General features: G+C 30.7%; 2 protein-coding genes across 2 annotated transcripts in view; both read left to right on the top strand.

Moving 5' to 3' along the window:
- Window positions 1–1,109: 1,109 nt before the first annotated feature.
- Window positions 1,110–2,068, top strand: LOC119675472 (protein PF14_0175-like; the record flags this gene model as incomplete). Its single annotated transcript, XM_038086679.1, has 1 exon — window positions 1,110–2,068. A coding segment is annotated over exon 1 (921 nt), but the record flags the coding sequence as incomplete, so codon positions are not given.
- A 33-nt stretch (window positions 2,069–2,101) lies between these two features.
- Window positions 2,102–27,686, top strand: part of LOC119675471 (dystrophin, isoforms A/C/F/G/H-like) — a 160,528-nt gene continuing 134,943 nt past the window's right edge. The window contains exons 1-4 of the mRNA XM_038086678.1: window positions 2,102–2,684; window positions 2,749–2,811; window positions 2,868–2,978; window positions 3,032–3,121. Of these exons, the coding sequence (XP_037942606.1) occupies window positions 2,144–2,684; window positions 2,749–2,811; window positions 2,868–2,978; window positions 3,032–3,121 (805 nt within the window). The 5' untranslated portion in view covers window positions 2,102–2,143. The remainder of the gene's footprint in view (window positions 2,685–2,748; window positions 2,812–2,867; window positions 2,979–3,031; window positions 3,122–27,686) is intronic.

The raw sequence follows: 27,686 nt of genomic DNA, 5'->3' as shown, positions 1-27,686 counted from the left end.
ACATATATTTATTTGCATTTCTATTAATTGATTAACTGGGGTCATGACTCGTGATATGTATCTTTGTTGTGTAATTGTTTCAAATTGTTTGTCGTGCAGCAACAAATTCAACACAGAAAAGGTTTTGTGGTGAAAATAAAACGTAAACTAATCTGTGGTAAGCCAGCAATGAAAATAAAACAAATTAAGAGATCTTGAGAAAACGATTGAAAATGGCACAGGCAAAATTTATTTGTGAATGAGCAACTTGTTAGTTGCAAACAAAATTTGTTCACTCAAATTTGTTTGGTTTGTGTGCATTTTTCAATGAAAACGTAAACAAACAAGAGCAAATAAAAAATTTTAAAAAAATATTTGTCAAAAATCTTGTTTTCTATTAATGAAGTTTACTTGCATTTGTTGTTTTTGTTGTTTTTCAGTGTTTTTCTGTAATTGAATTTACGCGCCCAAATATACAAAAGAAAAATATGTAAATAAAAATAATTAAATTTGTGTACAACACGAAAAAGAAACAAAAGAGAATAAAATAAAAATTGAAATATTCAACAGGTGTTTTGGAATAATAATCTGCTCGTCACAACTCTGACATCAAAACAAATTTTTAATGATTTTTATTTTTGCGATTCAAAGATTTTTTAACAAAAGAGATATTCATTAATGCAATTTTTAAGTTATTGGAATATGAAAATGTTTTTGTAGAAATCTATAAAATTGCGACAATAATATATGTATAAGTATACATATACATATCTATAGAGATACGAATAATATATAAGCAACTATTAACATAATTTAAGGAGCAATGGAACACAATATACTAATTGGTAAGAATATATAATTTAATTAATAGATCATTCTTAAAACCTTATTCTCACATATAACAGAGACAACTGCTTCAGGTGAAAATTCAACTGAAGAAGACGTAAGTGTATACAAGATAGGTGAAGAAGAGATAAATAAAAAAGAGATAACTAATAATGAGATAAATAAAAAAAAGATAACTAAAAAAGAGATAAATAAAAATAAAATAAATAAAAATAAGATAATTGAAAAAGAGATAAACGAAAAAGAAATAAATGAAAAAGCGATAGATGAAAATGAAATAAATGAAACAACAGAAATAAGTACCAAAGAGATAATAGATGAAATGTTAAATCTAAAAAAAATAACAGAGAAAGAGATAAACGAGAAAAAGAAAAGTCAAATAGAGATAAATAAAAACGTGATAAGTGAAAAAGAGAGAAGTGAAAAAGAAATATATGACAAAGAGATAGACAACAAATATAGAGACAAAAAAGCAACAAATAAAAACGAGATAACTGAAAACGAGACAAATAAAATAGAGGTAGATGAAAAACAGATATATGAAAAAATGTTATATAAAATAGAAATAAATGAAAAAGAGATAATGAATGAAGAGTTAAATCAAAAAAAGTTAAAAGAAAAAGAGATAAACGAGGAAGTGATAAATGGAATAGAGATAGATAAAAAAGAGATAAATGAAAACGAGATAAATAAAAAAGAGATAAACGAGAAAGAGATAAACGGAAAAGAGATAAATCAAAAAAAGATAATCGCTAAAGAGATACACGAAAAAGAAGTATATGAAAAAGAACTAAATAAAAACAAAATAGATCAAAAAGATGTAAGTGAAAAAGAATTAAATGAAGAAGAGATTAAAGAAAAAGGGATAAATGAGGTCGAGATCAATGAAAAAAGGATGAATAAGAAAGAAATTAGCGAAAAGAAGTTAATAAGAGAAGAGCTAAATGATAAACAGACAAATGATAAAATAGCAGACGAAGTACAAACTAGGAACAAGATTAATGAAAAAAATTTAAATAAAGGAGAGTTACATGTAGAAGGAATAAATGAAGAAATAAATAAAGAAGAGATAAATGAAGAAGTGATATATAGAAAAGAGATAAATATAGAAAACATAAATAAAAAGGAGAGATGTGACAAAATCACAAATGAAGAAAAAGCACATGAAAATGAGAAAAATAACAATATTGCTGTGAAAATATTAAACGAAAGTGAATTACATGAAAAAAAGATAAATAAAGAAGATATGAATGAAGAAGAAGTAAAAGAAAAAAATATATGTGAAGAAAAGATAAAAAAAGAAGATATAAATGAAGAGATGATGAAAGAAATAGCGATAAACGATAAAAAAACAGTTGAAGAAAAATGGTATGAAGAATCTTTTCTTCGAACTACGAAAAAGATCAATGAAAAAACATTGAATGAAGAGGAGTCAAGTGAAGACGAGATAAATAATGAAGAAGATGAGATTAGTGAAGAAGAGACGAGAGAAGAAGATATAAATGAAGAAGAGACGAGAGAAGAAGATATAATTGAAGAAGAGACGAGAGAAGAAGATATAAGTGAAGAAAAGATAATGAAAGAATATATAAATGAAGAAGAGGTAAATGATATGAATATAATTAAAGAAGAAACGGATAAAAAAGAGAAAATTAAGAAAACGAACATTGGAAAAACACTAAATGTAACAGAGCCATATGAAAAAGGAGTAAATGGTGAAACGACAAATAAAGAAAAAGCAAATGAACAGAAACATGAAAAAAAGAAAAATCGAGAAGAGATGGGTAAAGCAAACAGAAGCAAAGAAAATTCGCACAATAAAAAAAGAAATAATGAACTTCCTACTTTAGTTTCACCTGGTACGCTCTTTATAGATCAGATCTTAATTAGCTATACTATAAGCTTTATTTTTAATTCCATTAGATTCAGTATTTTCAGTTGAAGAAATGCAGTCTTTCGAAGGCCTTCGTTACTTATTTCTTGTTGGTAAAATGTTTGTAAATCATATTAACGATCTGATTAAACGTAATTTTTATATACAGTAGATTCATTATTTTCTGCTGAAGAATCCAAACCTGATGAATATCCTTATACTAACATCGGAGCCGATAGAGAAACTAAACCAGAAATAGATGCGATTAAATTCAAACAGTGTAGGTCACATCTATAACATTTTGATAATAACTTTCATTTTCCTTTACATAAGGTCTAGAATTTACAGCTGAAAAACCAAATTCTGAAAAATATCCAGGTCCATGTGACATGGAATCAAATACAGAAATAGAACCAGAAGTAGGTGCGAATAAATTTATGTGGTTTATTTACAAAAAGCATGACTAGCATCACATATAGTATATGTTTATAAAGTATATTACTTTAATAGTATATAATATTATATATTAATGTATTGCTGGTAAATTTAAGATTTTTTGTGTTAGCAAATCAGAAACTGGATACTATTTTCTGTAAAAAGAAAAGCAACCTCTTTTATTGAATTTTGAATTGATTAATCAGAATTCAAAGACATCTGCAGGTGTAAATGAAAACAGGCTTTAAGTTGTAAACAAAATCAAAATAACATTTGTTTTGACATTTGTCGGTTTTCTTCTGACAGTATATATTGTTCAGTTTTTTGTTACTATTTTAAATCCTTTATCTGTTCTGAAAAATGATAGAAAAATAACTGTGAAGAACTGAGTTTTTCTATAACTACACTACTGAGGCCTTATTATTATTGTGTAAAACAGAAACCCTCATCTGTATTCAAAGTCATTAATAGATCCTTATTGCGATAGTCGTCAATGTGTTCAAAAGATATGGATCGACAGATATAAATTGAAGACTATGATTGTGGGTTAAAATGATGGGATATATATTTGATTGGGAGAGGTATCTATTAACTTGATTGCAGAATACACTGGGGTCTTTTTGGTTGCTTTTTGGCTATTTTTTATTCAAATACAAGATATATTACTTTTGACGCAGAGGTGCCTTTATGAAACCTTCTATTGTTTAAAATGAAGAAAATATCTACAATAACAAAAGGATCCATAATACGAGTGTTCAAAACGAACTACTTCTCTGTTGAAAAATGTATCTTTTAGATCTTCTGTTTCCTAATAACGAGATATTATATGTAATGGAAAATATTTGTTGTTGAATTAGATGTATGTTTTGTTATTTTAGTAATTAAGTAATTAATTAGTATCGACACATTACTCAAGGTTACAACAACAAATTATTTGTTGCTATTAAAAAACAATCTTAAAAGTCTTAAAAATGTTAGCTAATGAACTTCCCATAAAAGGTGATATCATATTGTTTTGTATTTAATGCCGAAAAATGTGTTGACATTGCAAAATTATTTAATTATTAATATTTATTATTTAAATGTTTTGTATGGAAACATGAATCATTTCAGTGTTATTTCTTAACTTATAATAATAAGTTCAGTTTAAGCGAAAAAAAGGCTGGTTTTCACTCAAAACTTCGAGTTTAAGCTATGCTTAATAGCATAAGCATTTATAGCGACTTTATTAAATGTATTGTTCAATCCGTAGGTCTATTTCTTGTTAAATCTGTCTATCTGTCAGTTAAATATTCAGCTTGTCCTAAAAGTTTCGACGACACAGTAATACTACGAGTATATCGTCTCAAAAATATTTGAAAAGTTTCAAAGCAATTTAAAGGTGACTGCTAGAAAAACGATTAACCCAATGACATTTATGAAGCAACGTAATAATTCCGTTGTGTCACCCTTAATAGAAACCTCTCCACGATAATTACTCTAATAAAAGACTCACTTTATTTTGAACAGCTTATCTTCTTTAGGTTTAAAGTATAAGATCATCCTATATAAGAGTACCTTTAAACCATATGATTTAATGGTACATGATTTTTGGATCTGAACTGAATTTATTTGGTAATGCTAGTTTATAAAATATTTAAATATTGCAAAGAGTGTAATGCAAAATGCGAAGAGTAATCACAGGAACATCATGGTATGTCAAAATAGAAAACATTTATAAGAATCTGTACATATCAATGGTAAAATTTGAATCTAAAAATTTAGAATAATATACGTCTAAAGACATGCACGCGTGATCGTAGTCCTTAGCCAGAAAAAGGTATTAAGACGAGACATACTGATCTAAAAAGATCAGACTAACCAACAATAAGTCAGAACTTATTCATAAACAGTTTGAAAATTATTATGTTTCATTTCATTAATTCCCAATTAACTTAAACTTGTGTGAGACCCGTGATATAGAATTCCTTTTTAAGTAAGGTAATGTATATGATGTATATTTTAATCATTTCAAGATTTAATCACTTACAGTTAATCTCGAATCAAGAGAGAAGATTCCATAAACAAAAAAGTCCATAACTCAAATATTAATCTTCAATTATTTTTTTATGTTCACTAAATTAGTTCCTTCATAATAATTTATTAAATTGAGATTCGTTCGTTTTAAGTTATTTCGTTTGAATTTTCTAATTACCAAATCTGATAACTACAAGTCCGTTATCATTAATGAGTGTCGAACACATAAAAACCGATGCTGGCGGATGTATTGACATAGACCCGGACAGACACGGGCTGGTAGCAACACGTACAATGAAAGCGTTTTTTGGGTGCACAATGAAAACGAAAATTCCAATTTAAGCATGCCAAGCTTTTACCGCTCCTTCAATGTTCTGGCTCATTTGCTAGTGAACCGCATTTGCTTGTGCACCACATATTGCACACTCCTTCCAGCATATGAAGAGCAAAAAATTCCAAAAAACAAGTAAAAACGAGTAATAAAAAACTTTACACAAATTCTACTAACAAAAAACCAGTAAAAAATAATACCAGCAAAAGTATTTAATGATCAGCACTCGACAACAACAACAACAACAACAAAAACAAAGACAACGCAATTGAGCATACTTTATTGTTGTAACGACATACCATAAAATACAAGCACAGAATTAAAAAAAAAATGAACAAAGAACAACACCAACAACAACAACAACAACAACAACAATGTCAACAACAAAAAGAAAAAGAAATAAGCTTATCTGAATTGCCACTCGATGGAATGTTGCATTGTGAACATTTTAAAGTTGTGGACGAGATGCCTCCGGGGGGTACTACATTGCAGCAGAAACGCATATTTTACACACAAGCATGCCGTGCAGAGCCGTTGAAATGGTATTAACTGAACACACACATTCACACCAACTGCAATGGTGCAAGTAACATTTGAGTGAAAGGAAGTCCAATGACAACGTCTGCGTTGAGTGAGGCTTATGCTGTTAGAGATGTTGTTTACCATAGAATTTAGAGTACGTTTTCCGACTTTTAAAGCCTATAAGGAAGTTTTTTAGGCAACGTGAGGATTTATTGAGATTTTGTGCAGTTGAGTAGCGTGTATAAATTGGCTGTATTTATAGGACATACGGGTTTGCAGCTCTGCTGAAAATGACGAATTTTCTGGTAGGTTTAGTCCTTCTTTATGAGGAAAAGTCGAATGCATTAGGCAGTATATAGAATCATGTACAATGTCATTATTATGTATAGGAGAAGAAAATTTTCTTGGAATAACCTATTTTTTAAAAAATAAGTTAGTCCTAAATAATTAAGTCTATATAGGAACTCAATATTTCCGGACAATAAAACAATCTTTCAAACTAAATTTGACCGCACAGTTTAAATTAGAAATAAAAATAGCAAAAAACAGTTTTACAATAACAGGTTTTTCTAAATACTAGTATCAGAATTAAACAAAAAATAATACTAGTATTAATTTAGCACTTTTGTTATTAAACCTAAGACCTTAAGCTTTTCTTGTCATGTTTACACAGACAAAAAAATTTATTATAAATCATCTGTAATAGTTTTTATCCCTTTGTTTCATTATTGTCAAAAGTTATTGTAAATAAAATTTTCTATAAATAGATGAAATATCTTCTAAAAATACTGAACAGATCCTGTAAAATTTTGTTGCGTTTGCTCCGGTGGAGTTTAACTATATTAAACTACCTTCTTAGGAAGGTAAGTTCCTAAGACTTGGCATATCATACATATCAGTCTATATATCACAACTGGCTAAATTACACTAGTTCACAGCCTAAAATTTCCAAAGGCGAGACTTATATTTCCTATAGGGAAATTATCGAAGAATTCGAAAATCACAACGATTTTTTTTCTTGTGTACCGTTTTCGAGTTATTTTCAAAAAACCGTTACCCTGCATATACTCCCATAACTTTTTATCTGAAGTTACCTCAGTAGTGTATTATAAACTAGTGTTATTGTAAGATTAACGTAAGAGTTTTCTGTTGTTTGATATACTATCAAACTGAAGTAATACATTATATTCATATCCCGTTATTTTGCACATCGTTTATTATTATTATCGTTTATTATGGTAACGTTTATTATCTTTAAACATTCTCTTCTCTAATTTTACAGAGTGTTTCCTAAGAAAATGCCATAAATGTAAAAGATGATCCCACAGAGTGAAAGTAGTCTCCAAATTATTAAAAACCACTATTCTAAACTTTGAAGCACTGTTATAAATAAAACTTTAACCTAAGATTACACTTATCGAGTTTTGGGTTTTCTTCTTCCAAATAATATTTTTGCCTTGTTTATAGAAAAATTGAACGCTGATATTTGTACTTAAAATGATGTATATAGCTTATACATATTAATACATTGATACTATTACATAAGCATAAACGATTCTTTCGGACTGTTAGTAAAGTCATGCAGCAGGACCAGAAGAAGATTTGGGATCAGCATATTTAGTCGCTTTGCTGGCAAAGAGCTTAAAACTAAACAGTAAAAATTGGTAAATAGAATGTAAAATATAGTAGTAACTGTATAAAGTAATAATCAAGGTTTTATTGACCATTACTTTTCTATTAAACGACATGGTGTCTGAAAGTACTGGACGTGGGGATCTTTCGTATGTGGAATCCTGTAAATTCTTGAACTAAATTTTTAGTTTAAGAACGAGCAATGTCATAAGCAAGATGGTGTACATACATATTTAATATATATTTACATACAGAATAGAAAAGAAAAATATCCAAAAAGTAATAGAAAATAGAAAAGTATTCTATTATATTCTTTAAAATAATTTAAATTTAGGTTAAATTTTTAGTGAACTTTGTTTTTGTTCATTTTCCATTTTTTCTAATAGAGAATATCAATACTACATTGGCTTACATCATTTTTGGGAAAGGAATGTCTCTTGCATCTCGCACCGTTTTCCTACAATGTTCATTTGATATGCGTTACCTACTGATTTTTCCGAGACCCTGAGTATTGTGTTTCTTGCATCTCGCACCATTTTCCTACAATGTTCATTTGATATGCGTTACCTACTGATTTTTCCGAGACCCTGAGTATTGTGTTTCTTGCATCTCGCACCATTTTCCTGCAATGTTCATTTGATATGTGTTTCCTACTGATTTTTCCGAGACCCTGTGTATTGTGTCTGCTAGGAAAATATCAATTGGTATGTCCTGGTCTTGGTTAAGAATTGTTGTTTAGTTTTGGCTAAAAATTTAAAAATAAATTGTGATTTTAAAGAAACAAAAAGTACAGACGTGCGTCTCCTTCCCAAAGTCAGTAGTTGATGGTCTTGTAAATGAAACTTTTGTGGCTTGAAGTGATGTTACATTGGCATTTGGTGCCGCCTCCACATTTAGTGAGTGGCAAGCGGAAGTTTTTTACTTATGTTTCGGTCAGTTGTTATTTGGCTGTATCTATGGAGAGATTCAGCATTTTTCAGTAATATCGCCTTAGTCTTACTGTCATAATTTTGTTATTTTGTTCTACTTGACTTTGTGTATATAATTTAGGTTTTTTATGCGCCTACACGCTCAGCGTATGAATTTTAAATTAAATCAACATTTTTACGAGGTTTTTACAAAATCTTTAACTTACGTTGTCATAATTTTTAAACTTTTTAGTTTTTTTTTCTGAAGTTTTGTTTTGGATCCTAATTTCATTGCAGGTTAAGCAACCTGAAGTGAAATAAATAATTAAAACTTTTTTTATTTAATAAATTTATTCAATTGATTATTGGCTTAGATGCTTATTTGATTACAAAAATTCTCTCAAAAAAAGTATAACCACATAAATTACTGGTTATACTTTTTTATATACATATATGTCTTAAAATATGAGCTATTAATTATTTTAAACCGAGCTTATGATCCTAAGTTTTCAATACAAATCAAAATGATTTCAAAATAAATACATTGCTTAGTTTTCTTTTTTGATCCTATATACTGAAGATGGCCTACGGGATATACGGGATTATTGGTTGCTGAATCGTCTGCAGAAAAAGTGCTAGAATGTTGCACAAATTTATTTAAATAAAAAAGATCTGAAAATAAATTATCGTGAAAATTAGAAAACATAAACGTTATCAAAATTTTAGACTATACTATAGACCTATAGAGCTATAGACCTATAGGTTTAAGTTTTAACCTAAGTATAATGCGTAAGAATGTTGTTAGAAAAATCTCGAGTATTTTTGCTAATAATATATATAATTGGTTATAATGTACAGTATACGTCGAATATAACAAATACCCAATTTAACGAATGTGCAACTTATCGAAGAATAAAATTCTTTCATTGACTATTTATTCTGTATAACGAATGCAAAATCTCGAAGTCACAAGACCTACAAGTACAGCATTTAAAATTTTAAAGGAGCTCAAAGAAACAAATAAATTAAAATCAAATTACTAAACCCTTGATTGATTTTTTTCGATTCAAGAAATTTTTCTATTTAACATTCATGCATGCACTTCTACCGGAATTGAATTTCATATTCAGTTCTTTTAATAATATGATTATTGTTTTCAGCACTAAAATTAGAAAATAGTTACTCTTATAAACTACCACCCCCAAGGCTTGATCTCCATGATCCAACATGATCCTCATTGGTTTGTGGCTCAGTTCTCAGTTAGCAAAATTCTTAACGTTGAAGTCATATCGATTATATTTTCTATCCAAGACTTCAATACACAAGATTTCACATGTTTCATTTTTAACTAATCAGGTTTTCCTATAGATAATGGAACACTACGGGTTACAGCCGCAACCAATTAATCCCAAGAAGCAAGTGTAGAAATCCCGTGCCTGTATAGGAAACATGTATTTGTATTTCGATTTCGTCAGAACTATCCCATTTCACTACTTACGGTTACTGTTAGATAGTACTTTTTTAGATAGTACTTCAAGTGAATGTTTCTATTTCTGAAATTTTACTTAGAGAAACCATTTCCATTTAGGAAAACAGTAATGCTTTTTTATATTGAAAATAGAAAAGGTTTTTGACATATAAGTAACACATAATATCAAGTTTTTTACTTAACTTTTCAACACTTTTTACTATATTCTATTTATTCTATTCGTATTGTAATACCTTGTGATCAAAAAAGATCGCATTTCGAGACCATAGAGGCCATAAGGTAAAAATCGCCACACGAAAATTCTTTGATTTCTTTGTATAGACGCCAAACAAAAACTAATCGTACGATATGCGTTTAACTTTGACAGAATGTGTATAATAGTGTTGCCAGCGTGAAAATAAAAAAATGTACCGATTGGATAAGCGCGGGAATTCAAAAATAGACATCTCTAGAAGCTGGAACTTAAGCATTTACTTTTTTTGATAGAACGTCAAGAAAAAGCACCAAATGTACGCCTGCATTTAAAGCAAACTCTAAGTTTCATAGTAACTACATACAGGTGAAATGTAACATGTGTCATTTGCTGATTTAACATCATTAAATCGGGAATATTTAACGTATTAAATTGGACATGTCGGTGTGGTAGACTTTTATGAATGAATGTAGTCATATGTTAAAGAAATACGAGTTCATTCATTTATACGATCTACTTTCATATGTAATTCAATCTGTATTCATTCATTAATTAATATTTCTAAATAAAAAGTAATTTTTACAGGTTTTTTTTGTGTGTGAAAATTGTATTTGTAAAATCATAAAAACCAGAAATTAAAAGCAAAAATGCAAAATAAATACAAAAGATAAAAATAACATCTACTGGGGAACCCGCCCAATACTAATAATTCCATTAAATCGATACAAAATGAAAAGTATCTGTTAAAAACACATTCATTAGTTTCTAATACTTTGCAAATAAACTTAAAAGGAATTTTTCCACCTAATTGACATTACTACATTATTAATTGCTACTGAATTGATGAATATCAAAGTAACATATAATTTCAATTTGAATGTTTTCCTATTAAATTACACAAATTACACAGCTAATCTATACGCATTAGCTTCAAAGTACTCGCGCATGTTAATACTAACTTTTTGGATTGTCTGTAGACGTCTATTCACTCCATGTGCATGATCTTGTCTTTGCTCAAAGCCACGTTAAACCACATTTAGTGGGATTAGGCGCACTTGCATGTAATTATAATAGTAGTTAAGTGCTTGTGGACACCGTTGATAAGTCGGTTGCCCCCGAAGGCGTGTCACTTCACGTTCACTGTGCAAACCCTGTGTAATCTACCTGGAAGCAGTAGTCAGTAGTCAGTAGTTCTTGAAGAAAGTCATGTTTACAATTAAGAGATACGCTAATTGAACGGGTGCTGCGCATGCGGTCAGTTTTGGTTTCGGTTTCGCTGATTACTCATCAGTTAAGCAAATTATTGGTCTTCGAGCTCATATTAGAATGTTTGCAAAATTATAAACGAATTTACTCTGTCAAAACCAGATATATAATTATGATATGATATGAAATTATTTCGGTGGCAGATACTAGCGTTTGTTGATACTTTTTTGCACTGTACAAAGCTGTTATTAGTTTTGGATTTATCTTAATATTTTTATTATGCAGAGCATGACATTGTTTTTTTCCAGTTTCGATAGAGAAATAAAATATTTAATAGACCTTGAAATGACTGTCATGCGATATTTTTTTCGGTAATGCAAATGTTGTGCAAATATGTCACATTTATTTTTAATGGAAAGTTTTTGAGATATTTTCTGTTGAAATAAATTATACATTTTTAGAATTAAACCAATTTCAATGATAAAATTTCAAATGATTAAAATTTAAAAATATTCACTAAATGGTGTTTTTTTTGTCTCAATGTGAGTACTCTGTTTGGAAAAAAGCCTGTTCTTATAATATAAAAATTGAAACCTATAACCTAGTCAAGAGAGAAATATGCATTATTGAAGTGCTATTTCGCAGAGGTTAATCAATTAAATTGTTTAGACAGTTTAAGACTACAGGTCAGAAGACTTTGACTATGTACCGGTTCCAATGACGCCCGTGAAATCGCTTCAGTGTACGTGTGATAACGAAGCCTCGTTGAATGCTGCTTGGTAGTTTGATAAATTTTTTTCCTTACAGTTTTTATTCCAAAGTCACAGTGCAAGTCAAACCAAGCTACGATTGGTAATATGAAGCTTTGACATCCAGATATGCTATAATTTTTTTTTTTTGCTTAAAATATGTATTTTGGGTAGCAATAAACCGTTTGTTTTTCTAATCAGCCATTTCATTAATTTGTATTTAAAATTTATATTCATTCATTTTTTTCTGATGTGCTCATTCTATCTTAGTTTAACACCCAGCGATATACCTAAATGTTTCGCAGTGCTCACAGAAGAGATTTAAAATCTATCAATGAATAGAGAAATATATCTGATATATCGATTAATAAAATTGACTTGCATTAATTTTGCATTATATTGTTAATAGGCGTACATAAGTCACAAGCTATCGCTTCCTCGCTATCGTCTATCGTTATGACGGCACAGTTCGTTGGTACCAACAATACTTTTTTACAAATCACTGTAGACATCTTTATAATTAAGTTGGATTAAGTCAGATAACTACAATTAAATTATTTTGCATTACTCTGCTCTCAAAAGATAATATGTGAAACTTTATTGAAGGTCTGTGGCTACAGCTGTAATAAAGTTTACAGGAAGTTCTCTTAATATTTCAGTTTTTTGGTATCATTACCTTAAGTTCAGTAGTTAGTAAATGAGTTTGATGTGCTATGTCAGCAATTTTTCTGTTACTTTCGCCATGTTTAAAGTGATTTTCACAAGTTTTCTGGGGCGTAAATCTTTTGATATCGCCAGTCAAATTTACATTCAGTCTGTTAATACCTATGTCAATTATGCAACACACTTAGGACATTCAGAAAACTTCGTTTCATAAATCAAGACAAGCATACCCATTGCTACTGGGGCTTGACTTTTTATATATTTTTATTCAGTCGATTGTGGATTCTCGAATTGTTGAAACTTTAGAAAATTTTAGTTTTCGTGCTAAAAGTCTTATAGAAACATCTAATATGAAAGAGAAAAAGTAGCTCCTCATATGTAACCACAAAGACTTAGTTTTTGTAGGATAAAATTTTCGAAAACTCAATTCAACCAACATATAGCACTCATTTTCTCAAATTGACTATCAGTACGCGTTCCTATATTTTTTCTGATTCTAACTACTAACAAAAATATGATCTATATTTATTCATTCGTCTCGTTTAGATAAATTAGAAACTAAATTAAAGTATATTAAAAAAACTGATATGCCAAACGTTTTAATTAAACTTTTAACGAAGAACGCAATCATGCTAATAAAACAATAAAATAAATATTGAATAAAATTATGAACAACAAAAAACTAATATTAAAAAATTTATTTCAATAAATTAAATTGCAGACAGAAATGTTTAAAAAACTGATGTCATTACGCCCATATTTTTGTTCTATTTTTACTAGTTGTGTTCGTACGTTTATATTGTATATAATTTATTGCAAAATTTTTCTTATTAAATACTTTTTTTTATACTCTAGGGAACTGAAACAATATATATTAATTACTGTATTTATGACTTATGCGGTATGATCCTTAGTTTATTTTTAGAAACCACTTCATATAGAATAAGCCGTTCATCCGTATACTTTAATCCAGAATTATTATTATTATTAAAATTATTGACGTGAAATCCTATTGGTCCTATTGTACCAATTTCACTATAGATTACAAAATTACTATAGAAAACCCTTTAATGCTTTGTGAACAAAGTCCAGAACTATATCTAGAGAAAAGCTTTTGATCTGTTCTGTTGACAAAAATTCCATATGAGATAAGTTTCTTCTGTGCGTTGTTAAAACTGGACAGTCACAAGGAATATGCATAGTAGTTTACTCATCTTCGAGGCATGATCGCATTCCGCATTAGCAAATAATCGTAGTTTATGAGGGTTTATGAGTTTATGAATATCGAATAATGTTTTTGTAGGAGTACAGTTTGATTAGTACTTTGGTTTGTTTAAGTCCTGGATTTTCATTACCGATCAATTACCGAAAGCGCGCGCAAAAAGTGTTCACTCCGTAACTTTTGTCTTTTTTTGATTAGAAATAGTTAAATTTAAATTTCAAAGTTATGATAATTTGAACAATAGACCTTAAATGAAGGAATCTGTGAAAAAACAGTGCCAGTGGACGGTGTTAATCAGTTTTTCTGTAATATAAAAAATTTTTTGTTAATCAAATTAAATTTTAAGTTTGCAAAGAAATAACAAAGCCAACACAAAATAAATCAAAATTAAGTTTTGCTCAAACAGCTGATAGAGACAGCATATGATCGAAAGTAAGAAATAATATTTGTAGTGTTGCCACAGTGTAACTTTCAAGAATTAAATTTAAATACATAAACAAATATTACATATTTATTTTTTTTCAATTATTTTACTAAAAGTAAAATAAAACAAACTTATATAAAAATAAATAAAAATAAACAAATAAAAATAAATAAATTTACTTATTTATAAATTTAAATTTTTAAATAATTAAAATAAAATTAAATAAACTTACTGTAAAAATATTGTAAATTTATTGTATGAGCGATTACGAAAAAGTTGTACGTCGGCACTCTCTAATTAGTGAAAATGGCCTAAATGGCTATATAACACTAAACACTGATGACTCTAAAATAATAAATCATTCCCCAAACAAACTTTTAGAAAATTCAAAAATCGAATCAAGCATAACAAAAATAGCTAGTGAAATCGCCATCGCTAACAAAATTAAATTAATAAATAATAAAAACGATAATATAAAACTTAGCTCCCCAAATCAACACGAAACAATACTATCCAATACACGCAAAGAAACTAATATGAACACGCGGCAGGCGTCAAGCAATGCGACTTCGGGTCATCTAAAAGAGAAAAAGGCTAAATCAGTTCAGGTCAAAAATATACAACAACAAATTCAACTACTTCAACAACAGCTTCAAAAATTGTATAATGAAGAAAAAAATAACCTCCTCCAAAATAAAGGATCGAATCAAGCTGCAGCCACCAGAAACGAAACCTCTGTTAACGACACTTGGACAGTAGTAAATAACCGTAAACGTCAACGCGATAGTCCAAGTAAAAATCATCAAGTAAGCCAAAAACAAACCAAGCTAGACTCATACTGGCTAAATGAACCCGTCAAACCAAACCGATACGCAGATCTCCAGGAAGATGACTCTGAAGAAACTGAAGAATCGTTAAAAAATAATGATACGGATCCAAAATTAATGAAACCTCCACCTATATTTATTGATAAGGTACATTGTATCAAGCCTCTAATAGATGTGTTAAATGAACATGCGGCAAATCAATTCGACTTAAAAGTGCTAAATCCAAGTCAAGTAAGAGTTCAACCTTCTACATCTGACTCTTACGTAAGCATTGTAAAGCAGTTGGAGTTAAAAAACACTGAATTCTACACTTACAAACCAAAAACAGAGAGAAGCTTTAGGGTTATATTGAAAAATTTGCATCATTCAACCGATATTGATGAAATCAAAAATGCACTTCTGGAGCATGAACATACGGCTGTAAACGTTTGGAACATTAAACGTAGAGGGTCAGGTGAACCTCTCCCCATGTTTATTATTGAACTTGCACCAAACCTAAATAATAAGGATATTTATTTGGTTAAGAAACTCTTGTATACTACAGTTACATTTGAACCACCTCACCCGAAACGGGAAATCCCTCAATGTGCAAACTGCCAACAGTATGGGCACACAAAAGGATACTGTCACCGCAAACCTAAATGCGTCAAGTGCGCTGGAAATCATGCTTCTGTAAATTGCGAAAGGAAAAGCAGATCCAATGATGTCAAATGTGTTCTATGTGAAGGAAATCATCCGGCCAACTACAAAGGATGTCAAATATACAAAAACCTGCAAAAAAAATGTATCCCCAACTAAGACCTAGGGCGCCGGAAGTACAAATTCAAGAAAATCCTCTTCCTTCGCTAAACAAAAAACACATCACGACTTCTCATTCACCTGAAACATTCGCACAAATAGTGAAGTCAAACACCAGTAGCGAAACAGAGGAGAAGCTTTCACCAATTCCAAATAATTTTGTGGAAGAATTCCGTGAGATGACATCACTGTTGAAGCAAATGATGCAACAAATCGTAGTAATGACAAATTTACTGATCAACTTGACGACTAAACAAAATTCTTGATTTAGTAGTAGTCATATGGAACGCTAATGGTCTATCAAAACATGCTATCGAAATAAAAGCATTTTTAAAATTAAACCAGGTCGACATAATGCTAGTATCAGAAACCCATTTCACGACGCGTAGTTTCTTTAAAATTCCGAACTACGAACTTTATCACACAATGCATCCCAGTGGTAAAGGAAATGGTGGCTCTGCGGTTCTCATAAGGAACTCGATAAAACATTATGAAGCAAAACCATATTGCAAGAATGAAATCCAGGCAACAAACATTGTAGTACAAACTAAAGAAGGCGACATGACTTTCTCATCACTCTACAGCCCACCGCGCCACAGTATCACGAAAGATATGTACATATCATTTTTTTCAGCTGCTTGGATCTAGGTTCCTAGTAGGCGGAGATTTTAATGCTAAACACTTAAAATGGGGTTCCCGCCTAATATCTCCAAAAGGACGTCAACTCTTCGAAGCAATAAATGTACTCAACCTCCACACAATCTCAACAGGTGAACCCACATATTGGCCAACAGATAGAAGAAAAATACCTGACTTAATTGATTTTGCGGTATCAAAGGGGGTACGTATTGAAACAACTACCTGTAAGTCCAATTTCGACTTGTCATCTGACCACTCGCCAATAATAATCACTCTCAATGACTGCTGTGAAATTATGGAAAAATGTATTCTTCATAATAAAAACACTGACTGGAATAGTTACCGTCAACTAATTTCAATTGGTCTAAATACCGAAGTCAGGTTAAAAACTGAATCTGACGTAACTGAAGCAGTAGAGCATTTCAACTCTTGTGTCCAAATGTCTGCATGGGAATCAACTCCACCAATTTCTAAAAGTGTTAAGCTAGATTATCCATTTAACATTAGATACCTGATTAAAGAAAAGCGTAGGATGAGAAAACATTGGCAACAGTCGAGATTCCCTGCGGATAAAACTCGCTTAAACAAACTGTGTAAACTCGTTAAAGCCCTTCTTTTAAAGTATAACAATAATCGCACGTCGCTATACCTTCAAAACCTAAGTGCTTCATGTGATACAAAATATTCCCTTTGGAAAGCCATAAAAAAGAACAACAGACCGATTGTCTATCCACCACCTATACGCAAAATCGACAACTCATGGGCAAAAAGCGATATTGAAAAAGCAGAAACATTTGCGTTACATTTGGACCAGGTCTTTAAATCAAATGATAACCAAAATATGCCTAATGTCATGAATCAAAGGATTAATTTTCTACAAGAGCCTTATCAATTGGAACTTCCAATTAAAAGATATACTATTAATGAAGTTAGAGATGTAATAACAAAGTTAAAAGTAAAAAAAGCTCCAGGATACGATTTAATCACAGGCATGGCCTTGCAGCAGCTCCCACCAAAAGGATTTGTATTTCTCACTCATCTATTTAACGCTGTGATAATAAGGGGGTTTATTCCGCCACAGTGGAAGATAGCACAAATCTCCATAATACCGAAACCAGGGAAAAGCCCAGAAGACGTCAAATCATATCGGCCAATAAGTCTACTTCCGATCCTGTCAAAAGTTATGGAAATCCTGTTTCTAAAGCGCCTTACTCCGTTTATCCAACAAAACAGACTCATACCTGACCATCAATTCGGCTTTCGCCAAAAACATAGCACAATAGAACAAATTCACAGACTTGTCAGACATATCCATAGTGCGATAGATGGTAAAAAATATTGCACTGCGGCATTTATAGATATTTCACAAGCGTTTGATCGAGTATGGCATGAGGGCCTCCTGTTCAAACTAAAACTGTATCTACCTCTAAATTTTTTCATATTTATAAAATCATACCTCTCGGCTAGGCACTTTTTCGTTAAGCATGGAAACGAAACTACAGTACTTCATGTTATAGAAGCAGGAGTACCTCAAGGTAGCATAATGGGACCAATGCTTTATCTTTTATTTACTGCGGATCTTCCCCTTACCGATGAGAGTGTTATCGGTACATTTGCAGACGACACAGCTATTTTATCAGTTGACAGTGACCCAATCAGTGCTTCCACCAAACTTCAAACCTGCCTTGATAATGTTGCTCTCTGGATGATAAACTGGCGTATTAAACCGAATGAATCAAAATCTGTCCAGGTAACATTCACTACAAAACGTTCTACGTGCCCGCCGGTCTTAATTAACAATACTCAATTACCACAAGCTGTAGAAACAAAATACTTGGGCATACATCTGGATAGTAAGCTAACCTGGAAATCGCACATATTCAAAAAGCGTAAAGCCTTGGGTCTTAAATTACGAAACTTATTTTGGTTCCTCAGCCGAAATTCCAAACTGTCACTCGACAATAAGCTGCTTATATACAAATCTGTACTTAAACCTATGTGGAGTTATGGGGCCCAATTATGGGGTACAGCAGCAGACTCAAACCTGGCAATTATACAGCGCTTCCAATCTAAAACACTACGAATGATCACAAACGCACCTTGGTATATAACGAATGAACAGCTACATAAACAATTACATGTTCGAACAATCAAGGAAGAAATAGCAAGTATTTTAAAGAATTACGCTCAACGCTTATATATGCACCCAAACCCTCTGGTTACTCAACTGATGTCCCCTTCCAATACCTTTACAAGGCTGAGAAGAAAAACATCGCGAGACATTTTAAATATGTATATGTAGACAATACACTTTTATTTTAAATATATATGGATATGTCACTGGGCATAGTCCATACGTGCCTTTCTTTTTATATCGTAATAACCATTATTACGATTTAAATTTATATATATTACTTATTGTCATTCATTCCTGACAGATTGTAATAAATAAATGGATTTCAAAAAAAAAAAAAAAAAAGTCCTGGACAGTCTTCTCAGTACATCAGCTGCATATGATTCTTTTTCTCCTTTATTATTTGTTTTGTGTTGGTCCAGTCTAATCTACAAAAGGGTTGACTCTTATTTCAGAATATAAGAAAATAATACTTTTTCAAGTGGAAATTGCCAAAAGAAATTTTAAATTTTAAGTTCTGGCATTCAACACTGCGGACTATAGATAGATCTATCGTGTCCCCTTCATTAATTCAGAGTATTTGTCTTAATTTCAGATTTGATATCTTTTTGTAAACTTCCTCTCTTCTATAGAATTTTGATGAGGTAATCCTTATAAAGTTACAACGATAATTGGCATTAATTTAGATTATTTATGGATTGATTTATTATATAAAACCAACAGCTGAAGTGATCAGAATTTTTGGAAGACATTGTTGGAGACTTTAGCCTACAACTACTCAGGCATGTCTGCAGTCTTTATATTCACACAAATATTATTGACAACCACAACAGTTCTAAAATTTGTCCTATGAAATATTCTTAACATACCTACGAATATTTAAACTTGATCACAAACTAAATCATATCTAGTTAAAAATAAAAATATTCTAATTTGTCTTAAACCGTTTAAAATTGCTTGCAAACAAGTGAACGAACGAGTTAGGTAAGATTTTGACAAACACTAAACTGTCTGTGGGGCTTTAAGTTGAAAGTTTGCAATGTACCGCGAAAACATTGAAAAAAGTTTGGAAATGCCTTCGAAAAGTTATATGATCCAAAAATTATGTTGGCATCATATCAATCAACTTAACAGTACACGATTATGTCATGCAATATCATTACACTATATTATGCAGTGACTAGATGTAGTCAAAACATGGAACCGCGGCCACATCTGGTAAATCTTATCAAATATGATAGTTAATCGCATTATGTTATGTAGGCAACCGAGCGGGCCAACCTAACAGATAGCATTAATTCTATTTTGCAGAGTTACTATTTCTTCCATAGTTCCAACTTTTAGTCCCACTAATAGTTAAATATTACTTAACTAATTATAATCTAAAAATGTTAACCTACTCAAACGTTTGGTGTTTAGTGTTTAAAGTTTAGTAGAGTAAAACGATGTCACTTTGCAAAGTTATTACCAATGCTGGGTAAGGTACTTTCCATCCTAGTGTATTATTTACGAATACTTCCTAAGTCTCCTTACTATATTTCGTTATTGTATTTCACTCTCCAACAACCATATATCATTGGTATGTATGGATTTCTGGCTCAGGTATGCCAAACAGCTTATAACATTTACTCACGCATTGACGCCGCTACGCACTTTCAATAAATGCGTGCTTATCACTACTTAACTCGACAAACATAAAACCATAAAAGTTCCTTAACCCCTTCTCGTTTCTCGTTCTCAGGCTGGATTTTTATAGAACACATCGAGCGAGCACAACCACAAAAGTGTTTGGATGATAAATTAAATATTTCTTCTGCTGTGGCGGTTGTTGTTGCTTTAAAATTGTTGATTCTGTTGGCATTTGCTTGTCTGATTGTTGTTGCAGTTGTTTGCTTGTTTGTTTATTTGTTTATTTGTTGGAATTGTTTTGTTTGCTTTAATTGCAGAACACTCATGCCAGGCTGGTAAGCTGGCAGGCGGACGACCAATAATAAACATTAAATTAATTACAAATACACAGCAGTAACTTTAATTCGGAAGAGAAGTTTTCAAGTTGAAATTTTTAATCTTTACCAAACGGAAAAGCCAAAAAATCACTCAATCAACATTCAAGAGATTAATGTATTATTGGGTCCGCCTAATATTTATTATCAGTTAGTATTTATCGATATTTGATATATATTTTTCGATTTCAGATATTCGTATTAGATATCTATTGAATAACGTTTGTTGGGCTTAGTTTTAAGAATTAGACAAACGCCATTGGCAGCAGACCTCATGCAAAACTGGAGTCATTTAGATCCGCTCTAAATGAAGTTTTGGTGTGTCATAGTTTATCAGATGATAATATGATCATCAGATGATTTAAATGATATAGCATTGAAACATTCTTTGTTTTCGCAGATGAAAAAAATTGTCCATTGTCAGATCATGTATGTCTGCAAATAAATATCCTTTTACTAAATAATTAGAAAATCAATTATTTCGTATATCTTGGGTCATATCATGCTTATTTTTAACTGGCTTTAAAGTATATTCCAAATTGTTTTCGTTAAAAAACCTTAAATTATATCCATTTGACGTTAAGATTGTCTTTTAATTATGTGTAAGTGAAAGTACTAATATGAGGTATAATATATTCCAGTAACATATATTTAATTAAATTTTCCTTAACTATGTTTTTTGTCATCTCAGAATAATCGTATGGACGGCTATATAAAATATGGGATTATATGGGACTATAAAAACGATATGTTTATTTTGTTTAAACTACTATTAAGTAATTTTTGTTTATCCATAGAATTTTTATTTGCAACTCCTCAAATATTGGAAGAGATTTATTTTTTTAGTAAAATAAAAATGAATGACTCATTTTAAACGATTCACTTTTGAAAGAGGCGTGATTTCATCTAACATACAAACTATAGCTTCTCAACTAGTAGGTTGGTCTAAAAAGACCGGTCCGTTTTTTGACTTGATACTTGAATGTTATTCATTAACGGCGTGTATATACAATAACTTCAACTTTTTAGTTATTCTATGTACTGAAAATAAATATATAGTTGAACTCTCAGTTTTCTCTGTGAAAACTGCAATCAGAAACACAGTCCAGCGTTCTTCTCTTGAGTGGATAAAAAGGGCGCTGTATTAATTGACTAAGAAACAAATGAAATACCATCTAATGCTGATTATAGCGCACTAATTTATTAGCCATATCTGCTGGTCTGTATCTGTCTGTTGTTCCCTTATCTGTAGACACGCTTCGCTATCAATTTACAAATAAATCATTCATGCGCGTGGTAAATTCATTGAAGCTGAAAGCGCATAAAAAATATTTGTAAAACTGTTTTATTTTCTATTTGCGTTGCCCTCCGATATCTTCCGTTTGCTGACTTTCTGTATTTCTGGTTAAGGAGTCAAAATAGAATTTTATAGAAACTTGGAAACTAAGTCAGTTACTACTACTACCACTATTTCGCATCGTATCTGTCATGATCCAGCAGCTGCATTAGCTACATGAGCTGTATGGGCTGCATCTGCCTGCAATGTGCAATCTGAGCTCTGAAATCGGATTTTCATTTTAGATTATTGGTAAGCATTGGCAAGAAATGTGAAGTGCTTGGCTTTTGCGGTTGTGCGGTGCCTGCAAATGTTGCAAATATTGGAAATGACTTCTGAGCATGCGCATCGCATATTTGTGCTTTTTTATCTGTTGTCTAACAACTTTCTAATTACAATTTTAATTACAATGCACAATAAAACTTATTTTGCTTAGTTTATTTAATTTCAATTTTTAACAAAAACATTAACAATGTTTTTTATGGCAAATTACGCGTTTAAAATGTTGTAAAAATTAGTTTGCTATTTTTTTCTTGCCTTGCGTGATGCCTATTATCTGTGCTTTTTATTGCTCTTTGGTGGTCTCTCTTCAACCATCACGAATGACGGTACCAGTAAGCATATATGTGAATAAGTGATAAAATTTCCATTAGCTTGTGAAGTTGCAGTTGTACCATAATACGCGTAGCCAAGGAGGGACCTGTGGGGCGATGGTTCCCCTAAAGGCGTGTCCGAAATGATATTTTATAACAAAAATATATATTAACCCCATACATTGTAAGGTTAATTGCAGTTCTCAGAGGTTACTTGTATAAGAACCCAACCACACACATTCTCTGAAGTTTTTAGAAAAGTACCCTTTTGACGGTTTATCTCACTGTTCGTCAGTAAGAACTAAAGTGATTTGTTACATTACACCAGATTAATAGAATAAATTTAATTTATATGAGTTTTTTGTAATATAAAAAAGATAAATAATCGAATCTACGGATCAACTAAATAATCAACTGCCTCCCCTATATCACTTTTCTTGGTGAAGCCTGTGAAAGTCAAATAATTTACACATTTTCACTTTATTGTAAGCACAACGTCTAATTTTGTTTACTTTTTTGAATAAATTAAAAATTTATTTAAAAAAAATTCAATTGGAAATATTTCTAACGAAAAGTTTAAATTTTACTACATTCGCATAATACCTATAATTCAATCAGCTAAATAAATTTTTAACTGAAGATTCCAAAAAAATGTATCTCAATGTTTTTTAAAGTAAATAAGAACAAACTTTAAAGTGTAATAGTGACTAATGAGGAGCTATTATAGTTCCTCATTAACCCTTTTTTATTTTAATTTTGTTTGGGTAGAAGTAACAATCCGTTGCATGATCTAATGCAGCGTTCTCACTAATAATATCGTCATATAATGGCAAATGCAAGGAATAGCACAGATTTGTAGAAAATTGTGCCATTAAGATGAAATACAGGATATTATATTATGGAATGTTTTTTGTCTGATGCTTCGAAAGATGAATGATTCTAAGAAGCAGATTCCTATCTTAACAACTACAGATGTTTCTTATGTTATTATTTATAGAAATGTATTTGCTTTTCAGGGATACTGAGTTCAGACAATGCGGTCTGAACGTGATATCGAAATAGAGCTAATAAAGCTGAATTTGAGAGGTCTTTCAATGATGGCAAGAGTAAAGCTGAACTGATAAAACACAATTCAACCTTTTTCACTAAATACATAAAAAGCCTTATTCATGAGTAAGATGAATTACCAGATGCTATATTGCAAAAACGTCGCATTGGTTGGTTGCAGTGGCAGGTCATAAGATAACTTCAAATGTACCTCAATTAGCGATTTTTCGCCGTTTTGTTACCACATTCCTCGCAAGAACTCTAGTATAGAAGAGTAGAGACTAAATCCATCCCACTGAATTTAGGTAATTTAATAGGTCTTTCATCTTCACCATTGAGTAGTCTGATAAACTATCACAAAAGTATTTTCCTAAGAACCTATATCTTCTGGATGCTAGAGCTGGGCATTCACAGAAAAAATGTATTATTGTTTCTTTCTCCTGCGGGTTTCTACAACTTCTGCAGTGAGAGTTATAGGGAATACGCAGTTTCTCTGCGTGAGTTCCTATACACCAATGACCAGTAAGAACTGTAATAAGCCTTGCAGTGTTTACGCGATCTCTTTTGATCAGTTCCAGGGATTTATTTTTATTATAGGTGGGTCACGTCAACCTAGAAGTTGCAGATGACCTTAGTGCTTTCCATCTGTTATTGACGAGTTGCAGAAAGTAAAGGAAGGTACTTCTTTTGATGGTCTCCAGGGTAATATAAACTGGTACCGCCAGTGACGCGTCTGTTGTCAGCCACTTGCTTTAAACTTAGTATTGACTTTGATTTAGTTGTTTTTCATATACAATCACAATATTGGGAACTTTTAAAAAAATTCGATAAATTAAAGAAAAATTTAATAAAACAAAATTTTATGCAAATCTGAAATCTTCACGGCATTTGGATAATCAATCATGCAACCACTATGGTTGATAATGGTTGACTGAAGTTATCAAATATTCAGTTTCTTAAGCGATGACTCATCACGTGGAAAGTAATATTTAACATTTAACATTAATAATTATTTTTTATTATATTAAATATACTTCGTTTTCTCATATCTCATATTTTTGTTATCTGTTTATCAAGGCAATTTCCATAATAAACCGGCGTTTAGTTCGATCACGTTATCAACTCGCAATTTGCAGTTAGTCTGCCGGCGACTTAATGGGTCTGGTACGTGTTTCTCATCTTTGTTTATTATTTGTATTTTAGTTTGGTTCATTAGGAAATTCTTTTTAAAGAAATTTCGCGAAAATATATTAAAATAGCAAATAAAGATATTAGCAGTCTGAATATGTACATTGGGATTTGTAGTTCAAACTACACGACAGTCAAATCTCGTTAAAAATTGGTAGAATAACTCAGATAATTTGTTTGTAATTTTAATAATAAATGTTCAAGCAAACACTCAAAAATAATTTACCTATAAGAATCCTAAGACACTTCTTGAACGTTTGAACTGATCTAATATTAAAACTTGAAAATTTATATTTATTTTTTATAATAAATATTCATTTATTAATTTATATTTATTTATTAATTCAGAAATAAATTTATGCATTTTCTGAATAACAGGTCATTTATCTTATCTAGTATTGGATTATAATTTTCAGTTTCAAAGTTTATAGTTTATTTCTATTGATACACATTTAATGTGAAAATATTAATTTTTTCACGTATTTATTATTAAGTATTTTTTTTTTATATTTTGGTGCTATTAACTGGTGCTTTGACTTGTGTGTTGTATATATTAATGTATTTGAATAGTTACTTCGAATCAATATATTAAAAATGAAAAATTATTGACCACTTTATCTTCTAAATTTATATGACAAAATGTGCCAGAAAGATATACTAAGATAATTTGCCCTAAGAGGCAAATTGTTCGTATACCTATATGAGTATGCGTATATTGTATACAGAATAAAAGTATTTTCAGAAAAATCCGTTCCAACGCTTTTAATATTTAATTGCAATGAACTATGTTTTGAGTGCTTATTATTTAATTATGGCCAAGTAGTTATAATAAATGGACTTGCGCTTATTAAAATCTTCTTGTAAATTTGGGTCATACGGTCCAAATAGATACGTACGAAAATATTCGCAATACTTAATTAATCTTTTTTTTTTCGTTATAATTTCAATAAAGTAAATGTGAGATGTGTGCAAAACTGATTCATCAACTTATAGTTTTTATTTGAAGTTTAGAAAAAATGTTTTTCTTTATTCGAAAAAAATACAGTTGTATTTTTCAACTGCATTTTTATTATGGCTCTCTCATATTTCATAATAAATTACTTCATCATAATTAATGTTTCTCTATTGAACCCTAAGTTTTCAAAATATTCTAAGAATATAATTAAAAATGCAATAAAAGCAATATGTAATGAATATTGTTGTTCCACTGAATTTATTGCTGTTGCTACGGGAAGCAGCCAGCAACTATTGTATTCAATTGCAAACAATACCATTCCTGGTATCAGCAACAATTTTGCTAATTGCAAACGGAACAACGCCACCAGCGAAGTCTTATAGTATCTTTATTTGTGGCTGGCCCCCTAGCAATTGCAACTGTTAGTGACTGTTACGGGTACAATATGGTATACATTTTTGTTACAGTCAGTCTTGGTCGAATAAGAAAAACTTAAAATAAGTTATTCATATGAAATAAATAGCTGTGAAAGTAGTAAAAACTGTTGAATCCAAAAGGATGCATTTAACATTTTCGATTTTCTTCATCTCAGTGTATACAGTAACCTATATTTATAGGTTACTGTATAGTCAATAATATTATTTAACTTCGCGCCAACTATATTTTGTAGTGTATATAATATATTTAATACTTTTCGATTTTTTTATCCTGTCCTTGTACGTACAAAGTGTTTAGTAGTTGCTCATCTTTTTTCAAAGAACGTAATATACATATAGCTTAGGAATGTTTTACTAGCGTTACTTATATCGACATGAAACGAAACTACGCATAGTCTATTGTCCGGACTTCATTTCTGAGTTCTTAAACATAAAAACTCGTAGGTTAGTTTGAAGCTTGTTTTCGGTTTCAGATATTTGGAGAACTACAACGCACAATATTTGAATCAAAAACTCATTTTTCGTTTAAGTATAAATTATTAACAAGAATAAAAATTATTTAAAACGAGTAAGGATCGATATCAAAGTCATATATAAAGTTTCAATACTAGCATAAGTATGATTTAACGTTAATGACTTACGCATAACTTAAGTCAGTATTTGAGACAAAAATAACAACTGTAAAATCGGTTAGTAATACTACCTGGATTGGTAAATACCCGGTCGCATTTTTTTTTGGAAAATTGTATTTTGTGCTTCAATATAATCTTCTTTTAGCTCGACACACAGAGTCCAACGATCTTTCAACATTTAGATATCTTTTAAATAATATGATTTATTAAGTCCTTCAAAATATACCTTAGAATCCAATTCCACGCCATCATTTGATGTAAATCTCTTTCCCTGAAGTCATTTTTCAAGTTTGAAAACAGAAAATAGTAACTGGGAGCCAAAACTGGAGAATACGTTATGTGAGGAACCAATTTGTACCGCAATTTATTTAATCTTGTCATAGTTTTCCTTGATATGGAAGCAAGTGCGTTATTCCGCAAAATTAAAATTTTTTTCTTTGACAAATGTGGTCGTTTTTTCTTGATTTTCTTATTCAATCAATCCAATAATATGCCATAGCAGTCTGATGTTATTGTTTTTCCCGTTTCCAAATAATCTATGAAAAATATTTCACTTGAAACTTTTCCAGCCAATTGTTGAGTTCGTGGTCATTTGGGAGCACTACCCCC

This window comes from Teleopsis dalmanni, chromosome 2, assembly GCF_002237135.1.
Source record: "Teleopsis dalmanni isolate 2A chromosome 2, ASM223713v2, whole genome shotgun sequence".
Classification (NCBI taxonomy): Eukaryota; Metazoa; Arthropoda; class Insecta; order Diptera; family Diopsidae; genus Teleopsis; species Teleopsis dalmanni.
This window is presented reverse-complemented; position numbering and strand designations above follow the sequence as displayed.